The sequence below is a fragment of the Micropterus dolomieu genome, linkage group LG06 (genome assembly GCF_021292245.1).
Source record: "Micropterus dolomieu isolate WLL.071019.BEF.003 ecotype Adirondacks linkage group LG06, ASM2129224v1, whole genome shotgun sequence".
Classification (NCBI taxonomy): Eukaryota; Metazoa; Chordata; class Actinopteri; order Centrarchiformes; family Centrarchidae; genus Micropterus; species Micropterus dolomieu.
In genome coordinates this window covers 28,252,590-28,270,559 of record NC_060155.1, presented here as the reverse complement: position 1 = coordinate 28,270,559, position 17,970 = coordinate 28,252,590, and the positions used below count along the sequence as shown (strand labels likewise).

Sequence of the window (17,970 nt, the reverse complement as noted above, 5' to 3'; positions counted from 1 at the left end):
TCCAATCATTTCAAATTGGTTTCTTGAACATGACAATGAGTTCACTGTACTAAAATGGCCCCCACAGTCACCAGATCTCAACCCAACAGAGCATCTTTGGGATGTGGTGGAACGGGAGCTTCGTGCCCTGGATGTGCATCCCACAAATCTCCATCAACTGCAAGATGCTATCCATCAATATGGGCCAACATTTCTAAAGAATGCTTTCAGCACCTTGTTGAATCAATGCCACGTAGAATTAAGGCAGTTCTGAAGGCGAAAGGGGGTCAAACACAGTATTAGTATGGTGTTCCTAATAATCCTTTAGGTGAGAGTAAATCCAAAATAGGGGAGGGAAGAGTAGATGTTCCAAGTACCTCAGCAATAACTGTACAGTTATTTATCAGCAAACTAAAACAGTACAAAAAAACTATTTTTTCAACAGAATAAGATGTTAGAAATACTTTAAACCAGATTTTAATGATATATTTATTTTACTTTTTGTTCTGTGACTGAATCCATCTGTTCACTCCAGAGGACGTTAACGATATGTTCTGACTTATTTTGTGTGTTTTATTTAAAATTATGATACACTTGAATAATACTACTTGCAGTTAGTAAATATATTAAAAACATGTAGTTTTTTGGACTCATACTGAGTTTCATCAAATCACTTTTATGCCGTTGATGCATGGTGTCCTCTGCAGAGTCTGCAGTGCAAAATTAAATATGTTGGCAAAATAAGTTTACAGGCGTAGTTTTTAATCCATGCATGACAGGTTTAATAATGTGGACTGTCCAGCAGGGGCGCTGGGAGTCACGGTGCCATGGCAACTTAGTAAGAAAACCATCATCAACAACAATAATGTCTGTGGCAAACGAGGGAAGACAGATGAGACGGACTCGGGTGCTGAGGCCGTAAGTGCACATTTATGTTTTGTTTTGTCAAAGAAACTGGAGCCATGCTGATTCTGTTGTGCTAATTTATTATGTTTGCTGTCTCTTAGCTCCTCTCGAGCAGTAAACATTTCAGTGTCCGGTTTACATGGAGTCAACCAAAGCACGAGACGCACAAACAGCGCAGTGGGCTCCCCGAGCAGGAAAAGTTTCAGCCTCGGCGGTGGCAGCAGACTTCTGGAGAAGAGCGTCCTGCAGACTCCCAGACCAGCTGTTCGGGTGAGTTCTACTCGGGTTCTACTCTGGTTCTACCCACGCCGTGGATCTTATGCTGCGTTCCAGACAGCTCGGAACTTCCGACTTCACAACTTGTTTTTTTCCCCTCATTCTTTTTATTGTTTATTAACAATGTCTGCACAAACATACAATGCAACAACAACATTTTTATCATTTTCCAGGAGTACAAATAAAAACCTTACAAGTTCAGTAAGGCTTACGATAAAGTCTGGATTAAAGCATCAATTTACAGGGTGTTTTTGATGCTGGCAAATGGCCTGCATTTCTGCATAAACCAGACTGAAATGTAGAGAAAAGTTAGCAGAACATTTATGTTTACGTCCAGGGGCATCGCACATAAATCTGGCCCTGTACAGAAGCATTCTCTATGGGCCCCTTATCAAGTAAATTATCATACCCAATGTTATAGAACAAATAAAGGATGTTGAAGCAAATTGCTGCATTTCTGATTCATTCTTATTACATATACTTTAGTCCAGTCCTTAATGTGAAAATATATTGTTATTTATTCTATAATTATATACGGATTTATGTGAAATATTAATCAAAAGTTCATAATTTATGTATAATGCTCCCTGTTATTAGTGTTTTTAGTGTTATGAGTGACAGTGTGTGCTTTCAGAGGGAGACAGTGTTTTGGTCGAACGAGTTTGTTTTGAGACATGTATGAAGTGTTTTGGTAGTTTTGGAGTGACGTTTTGGAGGTGAGATTAACTGTTGGCCAAGATGCATATTGGTAATGCAGACTGTATGAAGCGTTTTGAAAAAGTGGCTTCAGTATTGTCAGATGCTTGTTAGCAATTGAAAAAAAAAATACTGTAATATACATTGAAATACACCAGGACCATTTCTTTGGATCTACCGGCATCACTTGGTTTGGAGCGTGGATCAGAATAGTCCTTACATTATTAAAGCAAAACTAATTTCCTCTCAGTCACATTAGTTAGTCCAAGTTATTGAAATAGGACTCACTCATATCTTGAGATATTTTGCATAATATCTATTAAATCAAAGTGTACTTTTATCTTTCTAAGGTTTTGAATAATCTACCTTCTTCCTGTAGCGAGGCGGCTCATTGTTCCCCTGTCTGCAGGTGTTTGATGAAGAAGACAATGACGTCACTCCTCAGCCGCTGTACCGGGCAGATCCAACAGCTGTGCAGAACAAAGCCAACTGCAGGTTCTTTCTGGATGAAATCTCTGCTGGATCAGCATCAGACCAGATAACAGTCACCGGGAGCTTCGCTATGCCTTTCTCCAGGTACCAGGGCTGGCAAACAGCTGGAGCTGATCTGACATGGCATTAGTTGACTTCAGGAAAACTGTATTATAATAATAATAATAATAATAATAATAATATATGATTGTTGAGGCCACTTTATTAAATGCAATTTAACTAAATCACCTATAAATAGAGGACTGAATGATTTATTTATAATAGAAATGATGTGGGGCAAGAAAATAGTCATTTAACCTTTATGCACATAAAATCTGATTTGTAGCCACATGTCTTAGAAGGCACTAAGACGTTGTGTCATGTATAATAACAGTGTTTGACATCGCTTTTTGTGCAGGTGCCACACAGTTTCACCTTCTAAAAATGGACTGTTGACATGGTTTTGCAGGTCAATATTAGGAAGCAGCAGAATTTCCAGCCAGTCTACCATAGAATCAGTGAATGAGGAGATTGAGGATACATTTTCCAAACGGGACATGCCCATCAACTTTTCAGGTTTCCATACATATATAAGTTTTGTTCTATTGTTTATTACTTTTAATTCATTGTCTGAGCTCCATCTACACACGACAAGTTAATTTAAATTAAATGCAGCAAAGTACAGTTACACCTACAGCATTTTATTGTGATTGAATGTCAGTTCTCTGTAGCAGCTCTAACGTATCTTGTGTATATATAATAATATTTTGTAAAAATGTATTTTTGTTTCCTGCCAGACGTGCAGAGGAAAGGAGGCACTGTGAAAGAACACGTGACGGAGGACATGCTGAAAGAGGTCATAGACGTCTACGTGTCTGAGACAGACAGCATCTCACTGCTGGATTTACCCAGCACCTCTGTGTCAGTGGATGCTGATGACGCAGAAGCTATCGTGTGAGTGAAGTCCTCTACTCAGACCACTCACACTGTGCATTTACAGGTGAAACTCGAAAAATTTGCATATCGTGCAAAAGTTCATTTATTTCAGTAATTCTACTTAAAAGGTGAAACTAATATATTATATAGACTCATTACATGCAAAGTGAGATATTTCAAGCCTTTATTTGATATAAGTTTGATGATTATGGCGTAAAGCTAATGAAAACCTCAAATTCAAAATCTCAGAAAATTAGAATATTGTGAAAAGGTTCAGTATTGTAGGCTCAAAGTGTCACACTCTAATCAGCTAATTAATCCAAAACACTTGTAAAGTGTTCCTGAGCCTTTAATTGGTCTCTCAGTCTGGTTTAGTGGAATTCACAATCATGGAGAAGACTGCTGACCTGACAGTTGTGCAGAAAACCATTATTGACACCCTCCACAAGGAGGGAAAGCCTCAAAAGTTAATTACAAAAGAAGTTGGATGTTGTCAAAGTGCTGTATCAAGGCACAGTAATAGAAAGTTAAGTGGAAGGGAAAAGAGTGGAAGAAAAAGGTGCACAAGCAGCAGGGATGACCGTAGCCTGGAGAGGATTGTCAGGAAAAGGCCATTCAAATGTGCAGGGGAGCTTCACAAGGAGTGGACTGAGGCTGGAGTTACTGCATCAAGAGCCACCACACACAGACGGGTCCTGGACACGGGCTTCAAATGTCGTATTCCTCTTGTCAAGCTGCTCCTGAACAACAAACAACATCAGAAGCGTCTTACCTGGGCTAAAGAAAAAAAGAACTGGTCTGTTTCTCAGTGGTCCAAAGTCCTCTTTTCTGATGAGAGCAAATTTTGCATCTCATTTGGAAACCAAGGTCCCAGAGTCTGGAGGAAGAACGGAGAGGCACACAATCCAAGATGCTTGAAGTCCAGTGTGAAGTTTCCACAGTCTGTGTTGGTTTGGGGAGCCATGTCATCTGCTGCTGTTGGTCCTCTGTGCTTTATTAAGTCCAGAGTCAGCGCAGCCGTCTACCAGGACATTTTAGAGCACTTTATGCTTCCTTCAGCAGACGAGCTTTATGGAGTTGCTGACTTCATTTTCCAGCAGGACTTGGCACCTGCCCACACTGCCAAAAGTACCAAAACCTGGTTCAATGACCATGGGATTACTGTGCTTGATTGGCCAGCAAACTGGCCTGACCTGAACCCCATAGAGAATCTATGGGGCATTGCCAAGAGAAAGATGAAAGACATGAGAGCGAACAATGCAGAAGAGCTGAAGGCCGCTATTGAAGCATCCTGGTCTTCCATAACACCTCAGCAGTGCCACAGGCTGATGGCATCCATGCCACGACGCACTGAGGCAGTATTTCATGCAAAAGGGGCCCAAACCAAGTACTGAGTACAAATGCATGATTATACTTTTCAGAGGGCTGACATTTCTGTATTTAAAATCCTTTTTATTAAATTTTTTTTTTTAGTGATTTCATGTAATATTCAAATTTTCTGAGATTTTGAATTTGGGGTTTTCATAAGCTGTACGCAATAATCATTGAAATTATATCAAACAAAGGCTTGAAATATCTCACTTTGCATGTAATGAGTCTATATAATATATTAGTTTCACCTTTTAAGTTGAAATAAATGAACTTTTGCACGATATGCAAATTTTTCAAGCTTCACCTATATGTGGTGTCTGAATAATCAGAATTGTTAGAAACGTTTACGTTAATGGTGCGAAGTTGTTAACGGTTAGTTAGTTTGCTGTCCATGTAGAGTGAGCTAGATTAGTTAGGAAGTTATTTATTAGTAGTATTTGCAGTACAAGCTATATTTGAGTAGTTTCAGGATAAGTACTGGTGCAGTAACAATTCTGGGACAAAAATCACCTTGTAATAGAAAACTGTTTCAGCACACTTGGATGACAATGACTGTCCAACACATCTTTGTAACACCGTCCATGTTGTTTCCACATTACGACTTAAAAGCACACGGACACACCGAAGTTGGAACAACGACTTCATAACTCGGGAAATGGGACCATCCGAGGAGCATGCGAACGCACCATTAATCCTTCTGATCTGCAAAAACAGACAGAGATTGAAATGTCTACTGGACCGGTCCAACTTCAAATCATGTCCCCAACTTTGTCAACATCTGTTTTATCTAAAAAGATACATTTCTCTTTTTGTTCATCTCACTTGTTTAGTCTGTTAGATGGTGCTGTTGAGTTTTCTAGTGGACTGAAAAAGCAGTAGATTGTATTGTTCTAGCACCAAAAAGTTAAATTCTCACGTGCAATTTTTATAATAAAAGATCAATACTTGGCGTCCGTGTATCAATACAGTATTGCCACGGAAAATATAGAGATACTATGCTGTATTGATTTTTTCCCCCAAGCCCTAGTGACTGTGGATAAAATCTATATCTTTGGTTTTAACAAGCTGGTGTCACCCTCACCTTGTTTTCACAGAGAGAGAAACAACCGGTATGCTGAGGTTTACAGGAACCGAATGGGCAATGATAAGTACGTGGATCGATCAACGCAGACATTGAATGGAGCATCTAAAAACAAGCAGGTCCAGAGCGACAGCATAGTCACGGCGGACTCAGGTTACGATCCTAATAAAGCCGCAGTTACTGAATTTTCTTTTGGCCGCTTGGCTAGTTACATAAATGGTGTTCAGCTTTTCAAAGTGGCTGGTCTTTCTCAAATGTTTCCATGTCCACAGCCACGACTGTGACCACCTGGGACATGTATAACACTTTGATCAGCCCTGAGCAGGACGACACAGAGTGCGGCCCCGAACCAGAGAGGCCTGAGCATCCGGAGGCTGGTGTGGACACCGGCAGAGGTGCAGAGAGGAGCGTGTCAGTGGGCAGCACAGCCAGTACAGGTAACAATGAAGGACACTGGGGGGATAATCAGCTTTAGTCCGGGTTTTATTGAGTGTAATTACACTTTAAAAAGACAAGAATACTCTAATGTTCGTGGGTGGTGGATAAATGAACACGACTTCATAGATACTGTGCAGAGAAAATGAAGAGACCACTGGCTGACTGAAGTAATCTGACTTCTCACAGATAAAAAATTGTTTTATTCTTAATTCAGGATTGTTTTGCAGTAACTTGCTTGTATAATTTCCTCTTCTCTGTTTCTCTATTCAGCCAGTGCTGCTAGCTCACTGAAAGAAGTGGAAGCGTTTGGGAACAGTTTAAGCTCTGAGTCAAACCTGCCGCTGATCATGCTGTCGGAGAAATTCCAACATTCTTTACTAGTAATGGAGAGGAGCGTAGTGGGAAACACCTTCCAACCCAAGCTGGCTGCTTTCAGAGAGCTGGCCACGCTGGAAGGTAAACTCAGCTCATTATCACATGGGCTGCCTTTTGTTCACTTTGGCCTCAAGATGGTCACGGGTGAGCTCAGAGAGTTAATGCACACTAATGGATAAATAAATGAAACAGTCAGTATAAATGTAATAACTGTGTCAGATCCAGACAGTCCGGTGAAGCCTGGGGTGCTGGAGCAGAGGGAGACAGAGAGACCTCGATCGCCAGCCCTGGAGTGTCTCTGGGCTTTCAGCTGTGAGCTCAGCAGAGGACGCAGCATCAGCAGCATGGTCTGGAACAAGAAGAACCCGGTAACACAGACACACCTGTAGCATAGGATGCGGAGGATGGGTGAATGGATGAGGAAGAACGTGGGAGAGGAAGTTGTCTGTTTAGGCCGGTCTAGGATGGCTTGGAGGGGAAGAGATTCAGTGTGGAGCAGAAGGGGGAAGAGAAAGTAGTGCTGGGCAGAGGAAGGTTGAGTGAGGGTGGACAGGATACGGAAGTAGCTTGACAGGTGATAAGAGGTGTGGTTGAGGCGTGGCCCTGCTAATGACTTCATATATGTTTGGAGCCACACTGTAATGTAAAGTAACGTTATGCAGCATGTGGTTTGTAAAATTATGAGGAGACCATTTTTTATGGGAAATTTAACAAACCCCGCGAAGGGAAAATTAAAGTATGCTGTGGGATCAGACGAGGATTCCCTGCTTGCTAAACGAACATCACCTGCAGTCACGAAGAAGAGAAATGTTACTTCATATCATAAATCAACAGGCATCCCAACAGTTGTTGAAAAGTTACTACACTTTTGAACCCAGGAAAAGCAGCCGAGGAGGGGTCCCCTTTCCCAGGACAGACATTCATGCAATAGATGTCGTGTGTGCAGAATAGACCAACATAATAAAATATCAGCACGGGCAATCAAAATGAAAAAGTTATGAATAGATGAAGAATAGGGCCTGAACGATTTTGTAAACATACTTAATTGCGATTATTTTAACTGATAATTTTTACATAATTATTCACTCATTTTAATTGAAAAACATATTTAAATCAATATTGAGTCATTTGTACCAAACAAAGATGTTTTCTTAAGTCTGTATTATATGATGTGACAAAAAAATTTAATTTATAAAAATAAATGCTATTTTGACACACATATTGCCTTTAACAAATATTGAAAATTGCAGTAGGCTTTATTGCGATTTGATAAGATTTTGATTAATTGTTCATCCGTTGATGGCAACATATGTGAATAAGTCAAATGCGTGTTACTTCACCAAGGCATACGTGTTTGTGCTCTGCTTTGCTAGGACCTCCTGGCCGTGGGCTATGGTGAGTTCGACTTAAATAACCAGAAACCAGGTCTGGTGTGCTGCTGGTCTCTCAAAAACCCCACGGTATGACTTTGTTTTAACATTTATTTACCTTCCCAAGCTTAATCCTCAGCTGCTTTTTTGTGATCAAATATTTGACAAGAAACAAAACATTATTGTAAATCACCAGGCACATATTAATATCCATTCAGGGACAAAGGAAATTAACACATAGGCTACATACATACATAAATAAATAATGAACACCACAGGGTTGTTTTATTTGATCTTAAATATCTGCTCAGAAGTCCTTCAAATGATTAAAGAGTATTGTGAGTCCATACTAATGCGCAGGATATCCAAACCTAAAAATGTAATCGTTACTCCACATTTTACTCTACTAAAATTTAAATAAAGAACCATGAAGGCAGAGATTATGATCCAAACTTCCTAATTACAATACACACAGGCAAACTTACAGATACAAATACCTATATTACCTGTTATGGCCCACAGTACTAAATAGAAAGTGCTATGTATGCAGATGTAAAGAAAAAAAGCAAGGCTGAAGATTAGGTTTACATAATCGCCTGTATTTCATCTGTTGCTTTAAACCAACTGCTCACAGTATCAACTTCAGCCTCATTGGCAGTTAACATTTCAAGCTGACATTTCAACATTTCAAGCAGCTGTAGAGGCAGTGTTTCTCCTGGAAAGATACCAAAAAGTTTGGGTTGTACACAAAAAGAGCAGGACAGCAGGGGAAGACCTTAGCAATGTTAATTCCAACTGTTGTATTGATATGTTCCTAAAAGGTGCTGATGGTAGGCCCAGAACATATGTCAATAATCTCCTCTGACTGAGTCAGAACATTTGATACATAGGTCAGTGAATTATCTGATGAGCAAGGTTTTTCGGCCAATTCCAATCAAAATGAAGAAAATCTTTTTCTTCATTACTGGGAGTGGTTTAATATCACAAGTCATAAGTTTATTATAGACTGACGCTACTCGATTATGCTTAGGATTTAGTTAATGTGGGCGAGCCATGTGACCATCCCAGATGTTGTCATGTGTCCCTTCTGCAGTGGCCTGAGCGTATCATCCACTGTGACAGCGCCGTCACTTCCCTGGATTTCTCATCCAACAACCCGAGTCAGCTGGCTGTGGGGATGCAAGATGGCAGCATCGCTATGTACAGTGTGCAGAGTCGAGACAACCGATCCTGTGTCGTCAGCAGCAGGTGAGGACTCTTACTTACATCACACACAAATAACAGTTTCTGTTGCTGCTCACGTTCTTGCTCTTTACTACTTTGTGTGTGCAGTGAAAGCCCCAACAAGCACTTGGGTCCGGTGTGGCAGCTCAGGTGGATCCAACAAGCGTTGAGTTTAACAGGAGAGGAGAATGTAGAAGCTCTCTTTTCTGTGGCTGCAGATGGCAGGATCAGCAAGTGGTTTGTCTGCAACAATGGACTCGACTGTATAGGTACAGTACTCAGCAACAAGTGGTGGTTTTACTGTTTTACTTCAGCTCAACATGCATAGTTAAAAAGACTGTAAGAGCATAGAAACATTCAGAAGTAACCAGAACTGCAATGCACCCCATTAACAAAGTCTGTTGAAAGAAAAAGTTCTCTATAACAGTTCATTTAAAAGCCCTGTGAACTGTTTAAAGGACAGGGAAACAACATGTAGTCAACCGCAATTCAAGGATCAAGGAACTCTTTATTGTCCCCGAGGGGCAATTTGTTGTACAGACAGCTGTCAACAGAAAACTATCAACATGACTCACAAACAAGCAATATCAAAATAGGCAAAAGAAATGCACTACGTTAAAAAGACCACAGTTAAAGTAAAAGCAATAAAACAATTTGAAAAACAATAAAACAATTGAATGGAATTTCAGTGAATCATTTGAAACCCCAATGGCAACTGGGACAAACAAATTCCTAAATGTGTTTGTCCTGCATGTTGCCGTTCTGCATCTACGGCCCGGAGGAAGCAACCTAAACTTCTCAAACAGAGGATGGCTAGAATCAGCCAGAATTGAACTGGCCTTCTTCAAACTTGTGCCTGCAGTTTTCCGGCACACTTTGATGATGCTTTGCAATCTATTTTTGTTCCTAAGGTTGAGTGACCTGCACCAATTGACCAATGAGAAATTCTGTCAGTAAGCCTGATTTGATTTATTTATTTTTACCATTTTTGTCATGTTTGAACTGCAAAGCAAGACAAAATCAAACTCACACATTTAGTATTTGAAAATGCTACGAGAACGTGAATGTAATTGCCCAAGGACACTTCGACGTGCAGCCTGGAGGAGCCGCAACCCGCTCTACCTCCTGAGCCACAGCCCCCGTCCCCCCCCCAACGTGCTCATGTTGAATTGATGTCTTTGTTTGTAACAAATAATTCAAACAAATGAGGCATATTGTTTTCAAACCAGTTGTGCGTCTCTTGCCATAGACCTGATGAAGCTCAAGAAGATTCGTAACACAGCAAAGAAGGCTGGAGGGAACAGGACGGAAAGTGTTCTGTCAGCACTGATCCCGGGTCTGTGCTTTGACTTCCATCCAACAGTAAGTATCACTAACGTAGTCTGTGGCTTTAAAACAGCCTTTTTCTGTACAATGAACAGTTTAAGGTTGTTCATTTTGTGGAATTGATTCCTCCACTGTAATCATGGATCACACGTCTCCTCCGCATTATTCCTCCAGGATTCAAGCATCTACTTGGTGGGCACGTGGGAAGGTCTCATCCACAAGTGCTTGTGTTCCAACAGTCAGCAGTTTGTGGACACTTACAGGAAACACTTTGTAAGTCCATCATGATCCTTCAGGTCCTTCTGATAACTCTGGTTTAAAGCAAGTAAAACATGAATATAGGGCTGGGCGAGATGGCCAAAAATGTTACCACGATAAAAACATTTCATGTCATTCGATAGCGATAATTATCACGATATATATCAAATCGTTATTTCTTTAAAGTTTAAAGGCTGATTTTTGCTCCTGAGTGAAAATTGAAGAAACCAGATGGCTAATTGTGTTTTTAAACTTCTCTATATGGTGATAAGCACTTGATGCCAAACAGTGCATCACTTAACAAATCTTAGGTAGAACATTCAAAACTATTATAATAAAATCTTTTTCAACAAATATGATTAGTAAATCTTTTTTCAGTCCCTTTTCCTCAACAAAATAAATATTTTTATAGAAAAATTAAAGGCTAATTTGTCCGTGATTCAAATTAATTAAACCAAATATTTATTGACGATATATTAAACATTTATTATATTGATAATTAGGAAAATCAAGAGTAAGAGCCATTAGTGTGTATGGCATCAATGGGGTAAATACCTTTTTATATACAGTCTATTGTAAATACCAAGGGGAAGAAGTAAGAGTTGTGCAATCAATAGAGAGCCTAAGTCACTCGCTTCCGCTTCCCGCCCATGGGACCTTATTTCGGAAAAAATATGTACAGTAGTTAACGACGAGAGACAACTGATGTTTTGATCCTGTTTGAACTGAGCCCTGAATCACACACATGATGTAATTCAGGTTTAAAAGATGTCATTTTGAATTAACGGGTACCATGTGAAGTCTTTGAATAGCAGCAATGTTTTGATGAAAGACATGTACTCAACAAGCACAGTGTGGGGAACGTAATATTTCTGCTGACTAGAGCTTAAGTTCATACATGAAAGCTTATTTTTTAGAACAATCTTACCTCACCAGTTGTAGTTAGGTTTGCATGTCAAATCACCCAATGTGAAAAAAATTTACCTGAAAAGCTGCCTACGTTTAGCAAATGACTTCAAGCAGTCTGACTCAGATCCACACCTGGTGGCAGCAGGACGCTGTATAACGAAGCAGTGCCCCGAGAGAAGAGATAAAGAAGAAGACTGCATCACAGTGTAGACAATACAGGTATCAAAATGTAAAAAATAAATGGCTTTACTGATGTAAAAAAGGACAGGGAGAGCTTTCATCATCAGGTCTTAAGTATACCCACAATTTAATGTTTGTTTGGTGAAACAAAACTTTAATTAACTGTAATAATTGGATAACTAATCAAAGTGTCCAGTCACTACTAGAAATAATATCATCAGGAGTCAACAGAATTATGTTTTATTTAAAAATTACATTTTAATGCTGAAATTAAATTCCGTGACCGCGTGTTTCTGGTGTTATTCAGTGGGTCTGTGTTCTGCTACTCAGTTGAGAAATCAGAGAGAACCTCAGTAACGTTGACATCTCGCCCCTCAGTGTCCTGTGAACCGCATCGCGTGGTGTCCACACAGTCCCGATGTCTTCCTGAGCTGCTCCTCTGACTGGACCATCCAGCTGTGGAAGCAGGACCACCTTAGCCCCCTATTAGGCTTCACCTCCAACCAGAGAGCTGTGTGCGACGTCAACTGGTTCCCAAAGCGGGCCACAGTATTCGGAGCCGTTAATGAGGGCCAGCTGGAGATCTGGGACCTGAATTCAAGCATGTGAGTCAGACGAAGGGGAGAATCTGTCTGGGATTGTGGTCTCTCTCACTCATTCTCTGATGAATCCACCATAAACACTTATCTCCTTCAGCTTGGACCCAGTCCTTGTGCAGCCGGCTGCCCCTGGTGTGAAGATGAAGTCCCTCCTTTTTGCCACGCAGACAGACTGTGTCCTGGTAGGAGACAGTGATGGACAAGTGACTGTCTACCGGCTCAAGAACCTCAGCGTGGGAGACAGCAGCCAGGTAAGCAGATCCTTCTGCTGGCAAGGACCGTTTAGGCCAATGCTAGTAGTGCCAGGCAGCTGTAGGGACAAACCGGCAGGTACCAGATCTGCTCGGAGTCCTGCACCTGCATGGTAACATCACATAACATGATTGGCTGTTTGTTTGTGTGATAAAGTGGCAGATTGTGATTGGCTGTACATCTGAGTATTTAGGGAACCTCTGAACACCCATGGAGAACTCAGAACAGTTAAATAAGATTGCTTAACAGCTCTGGGAGAACTTATACAGTGAAATACCACATTACTTTTTATATGCATCTTACCACAGCCCGACCGTCAGCTGGTAAAAACCCTGAGAGCAGAAAGGCCACGATTCAGTGAATTAAAATTGACAAAACAAATGTGAAATAAAGCAAAAATATGTATTAATAAATAGAAACCTCAAGCAGCTCTGATGCCTACATCTTTATATGGGACATAATGTAGTTTGTCCAAGTGGCGCTGACATAGTGTGACGTTACCTGAAGCAGCACAGCAACGTGAAACTTACAGAAGAAACTCCGGCAGCTTGGACTCGTCGGGAGAGAGTGGCTATAACGTAACAACCACTGTATGGTAACATAACGAGTAACCTAACTTTTACCACCCAGTAATAATAATAATAATAATAATAATAATCTTTATTTATAGAGCACTATTCAAAAACAAGTTACAAAGTGCTTTGACAAGTGCAAAGGCAATAAAACATAAAAACAAACACATGATAAAAGCAAGAAAACACTTAAGAGTCTAAAACACATGTTAAAAGTCAATATAAAATATTTATAAAAATAAATAGAATAAAATCAATTAATAAATAGAATAGAATAAAATCAAATCATAAATTAAAGTCATAAAAGGTCAGAGATATAACAAGGCGAGAGGCCATGAAGAGCTTTAAAAGTGATCAATAAAATTTTAAAGTCAATTCTAAAACATACTGGGAGCCAGTGTAATGAAGCTAAAACAGGGGTAATGTGGTCATATTTCTTTGTTCTGGTTAAAAGCCTGGCAGCTGAGTTCTGGACAGTCTGGAGTCGATCAATAGATTTTTGGGTTAAACAGGTGAAAAGGCTGTTGCAATAATCCAGGCGTGATGAGATGAAGGCGTGTAAAATGGTCTCGGTGTCCTTAAAAGTTAACATAGATCGAATAAGTAAAGTAATATTACTTTTTTAAGGAGTAATAACTAACTATTAATATATAAAAAATTCTGAGTAACTTGCCCAACACTGTAAATCAGGGGTCGGCATATAATTCTGCCATTGGGCCAATTTTTTTCCAAGTCATTAGATGGCGGGCCAGAACATCGTCAATTGATCATTTATATTCCCAAGTTTACTGATTAGCTCATTTGGTGGTGCACAGCACTCCTGTTTGGAGGGTTGTGTGTTCAATCCTCATTTGCTGCTGGTATTTAGAGATCGCATTACATATCACAGTTAAGCATGAGCAGGGGTGTGTACATCCCTGCGATTGGTCTGCATCAACCTATGGATGCTTATTTTCATGTCCCCAGTATCTCCAGGCAGAGGAAATTCCTGCTTTTCTCATTCAGGGGAATCCGATCTCACGTTCACTGACGGCTTTTTCAGAGCTGTGTCGTGCAAGCCAGAGACTCTTTTTTATTTATTTTTTTCTTCAGAACTTTTCGAAGTTAAAGCTCTCAATTGAACACGACATAAAGTATTGCTGCAAATAAAAATATAAAAACGAAAGGTAAATAAAATTTGAAACATCAACGGTCTGGGAATCTTGGGAATATGCTAGTGCTTAGGCCCCTTCTCTTCTCAATTTACACCACCTCACTGAGGCCGATCATTCGCTCGCACGGCTTCTCTTACCACTGCTACGCAGACGATATGCAACTCTACCTCTCCTTCCCGCCAGGTGATCCCACCGTCTCGACGCGGATCACAGACTGTCTCTCGGACATGGATGGATGAAGGCTCGCCACCTTCAACTAAACCTCTCTAAGACTGAACTCTTGCTTATTCCAGCCAAGCAATCTATCCACCATAACATCACACTACAAATTGACTCCTCAACCATCACTCCAACCAGGGTGGTGAGAAACTTAGGTGTCATGATTGATGACCAGCTGTCCTTTTCAGACCATGTTGCTGCTCTATACAACATAAGGAAAATCAGGCCCTCCCTCACTCAGTACGCCACCCAGCTTCTGGTACAGGCCATGGTTATCTCTCGCCTCGACTATTGCAATGCCCTCCTAGCAGGTCTTCCAGCTTGTGCGGTGAAACCCTTACAAATGGTTCAGAAAGCAGCAGCACGTCTGGTTTTTGATCAGCCCAAAAGGACTCATTTCACTCCATTACTCAGTGACTTCCACTGGCTCCCCGTGGCCTCCAGAATCAAATTCAAGTCACTAATGCTTGCATACAGAGTGACTACTGGGTCTGCACCATCTACCTAAACTCCATAATACAAACTTACGTTCCTTCTCGCCCGCTACGCTCCTCCAACGAACGCAGCCTGGCTCTGCCGTCCCTTCACACAAAGCAATCCCAGTCCCGGCTATTCTCATCTGTGACACTACGATGGTGGAACGAGCTACCACAGGCCATCAGAGCAGGGGCGTCCCTCTCTAACTTCAAGAAGCTCTTGAAAACTCATCTCTTCCGAGAACACTTCCTCTTATAACACCTCTAACTCCTAACCTCTAACATGCACTTCCTGTGCTCTTCTTCTTCTATCCCCTACAATGATCTTGTATTGATTGCACTTTTTGTTTTGATTGCACTTTTTGTTAACTCTTACTTCCTTCCTTAGGTATCTACCCCATTGATGTGATATGTACTGTGAGCTCTTACTAGTACTTAATGCTGCTCTTACTAGTATGTATTGTCAGTTGTAGATCTGTAGTTGATGCTCTGTTAATGATTGTATGTTGTTCCTCAAATGTAAGTCGATTTGGATAAAAGCGTCAGTAAATGTAAATGTAATGTAGTTCAAAAAGATCAGTTTTGAATTTTGTAATAGAGTCCAGTGTACGGATGTGTGGGTGGGAGAGAGTTCCAGAGTTTGGGTGAAGCACAGGAGAAGACTCTAGCACCCATTGTACTGAGGTTGATGGTTGTTGGTGCCAAAAGACTTGTTGTGGAAGACCGCAGGGAACGAGATGGAGTGTAGGTCTGAATGAGGTCAGTCAGATAAGTAGGAGACAGATTGTCGAGGGCTTTGAATGTTAGTAATAATATTTTAAAGCACAACTGAGATCAGCACCAGCCGCTATGGCCACGGGCCAGATATTATTACTGGTGGGCCCGCCTATTGCCGACCAATGCTGTAAATTAACCCTTTCTCTGATCACGTGGAATGTAGCCTAGCCTAAAAAACAACAACTAGTCAGCACAAACAACCAGTCACTGTTCAGTCAGGACAATATATTTCTGACACAGTTTTTGTGCATTGGAGAAGCTTTTATTGAACTTGCTATAAAAGCCTTATTGACCTCCTGCTGTCTGACTTAATGTGCATTAGCTAGGGGGCATGTGATGCAGTTTAGAAGCTTCTTTCCTCAGTCGGTCAGTACCACGGGTACCTGATGGGACGTCGGCTCACATGACCAACAACTCAAGCAACTAAACAACTCTCTCTCTGGATCTTTTCTTTCAGGTGGATGTTCTGGAAGGCATCATCCGCTCTGCTGCTTCTAGATAGCTTTAGGAAACACAGACAGATGTTTACCCGAGCCAACTGGGTTTCTGTCTGCAGGGGATGTATCAGTACTAAGAAATATAACGTATATGTACAGATGCATTTTGACATTGATGTACATTGACCTTTAATGTTGAAGGCATCAGACTGATCATAGTGGTAGTTTGTTAAGAGTAAGTTGTTATCGCAGAAGTGCTAGTTAAACAGTCGCCTACTTACACATCTATCAGACCTGAAGCAACATCCACTGGTAATATGAGAAATACAGACTGCTGCACAGTGAACTTCAGAACAGTCACTGACAGTCACTCTTTCCTAGAGATCATTTTCCAGGACTTTTTCAGTGGCGATCTAACTGGTAAGACAGACAGGGATCACGCCCTAATGTTCCTCTCTGCAGAAGTCTGATTTTAAAGACGTGCTGTCTGTGGCTATAACTTATCTAAGAAATAATTTCTTAAATGCTTAGAAATTATGACAAGTTGATTTTGCCTTGTTTTATTGCTGTATTTTCATTTTTTTTTTATGGATTGATATTGTAGTTTGTTTTGTTTCTTTTGGAAAACCCTTAAAATTAATTAACTATATTTTAACCACTGCTGCCTGAACACCAATAAATAATAACCTAAAACAAATCCCAGCATCCTCTTAAACTTTAGCTTTCTCAAATCCCTGTGGTCCTCATCCCAAACTCAGTTTAATGGTACAAAAAGTGCTGTTAGTTAGTATTTAGCTGGTGTTTGATTCACATACAGCTGGGCTCCCATTCATTGTTTTCACTGCTCTTCATTCTTATGCTACTTTCTCAACAATACCCAACATATTTGAAAACATTGCTAGAGTTGAAACCCAAACCTTGTGTCACTAATATTTATTTTTTGATGATAATATGTATTTGTGAGTTTCAATAACTTGAACTGATGTCATCCAGCCTGTGCTACATGTGGGGGTGTGTTCACAACCCTGCCGCAACAAAACCGAGCAACCACAACATAATTTTCCTGGACATTTGACTTTTTCATGTCTGGAAAATTGATCAGCTGTTTTCCAGGATGAGTGGGAAGTGTATATAAATGTGTGCAAAGGTTAAGATATGATTATGACATTTTAAATTAGTTTTCAGGGGCATATTTGTCCCCTAACAAATTACATTTGACATAATTTTCTGCATGTATGTTGAGCAAAATTAAAATCCCTTAACCCCTGAAGTTTCCTTTTGTATGACTAAACCATACACAATATAACAATATACTAGGTGTAATCATGTAAATCCTCTGGGATGTTAAATGAAACAAAGGCCCACATTCACTCATTCTACCAACATGCATACATGAGCAAAGGTAACCAGAATCATTTTCTCATCATCAGCAACCTTTATTCTTCATTTTAAAAATAACAATCTCTGAATCATTATCACATCATATTTCGTAACAGCACAGTTTCAAAAGTGAACAGAGTTCATGTTGCAGCAAACATCATAACAACATAAAACAGATAATCTCAATACACACATTTGCTCAGAAAGGAGAAAAATGGTTTAACACAGACAAACAGAAAAACTTCCCTTCATGAATGACTTGCATGAGTTACATTTTTGGTTAAAAAACTAAAGATATCTACCAAAAA

The 17,970-nt window shown here is 40.3% G+C and overlaps 1 protein-coding gene across 1 annotated transcript; it reads left to right on the top strand.

Moving 5' to 3' along the window:
* The first annotated feature begins 795 nt into the window (after window positions 1–795).
* Window positions 796–17,525, top strand: LOC123972672 (dynein axonemal intermediate chain 4-like). Its single transcript, XM_046052250.1, has 17 exons — window positions 796–897; window positions 987–1,155; window positions 2,267–2,433; window positions 2,798–2,904; window positions 3,126–3,282; window positions 5,730–5,869; window positions 5,989–6,153; window positions 6,425–6,610; window positions 6,749–6,897; window positions 7,903–7,989; window positions 8,993–9,147; window positions 9,232–9,392; window positions 10,373–10,485; window positions 10,624–10,722; window positions 12,175–12,401; window positions 12,493–12,646; window positions 16,303–17,525. The coding sequence occupies exons 1-17, from the start codon at window positions 845–847 to the stop codon at window positions 16,345–16,347; spliced, it is 2,334 nt and encodes a 777-aa protein (XP_045908206.1). The 5' UTR covers window positions 796–844; the 3' UTR covers window positions 16,348–17,525.
* Window positions 17,526–17,970: the final 445 nt, after the last annotated feature.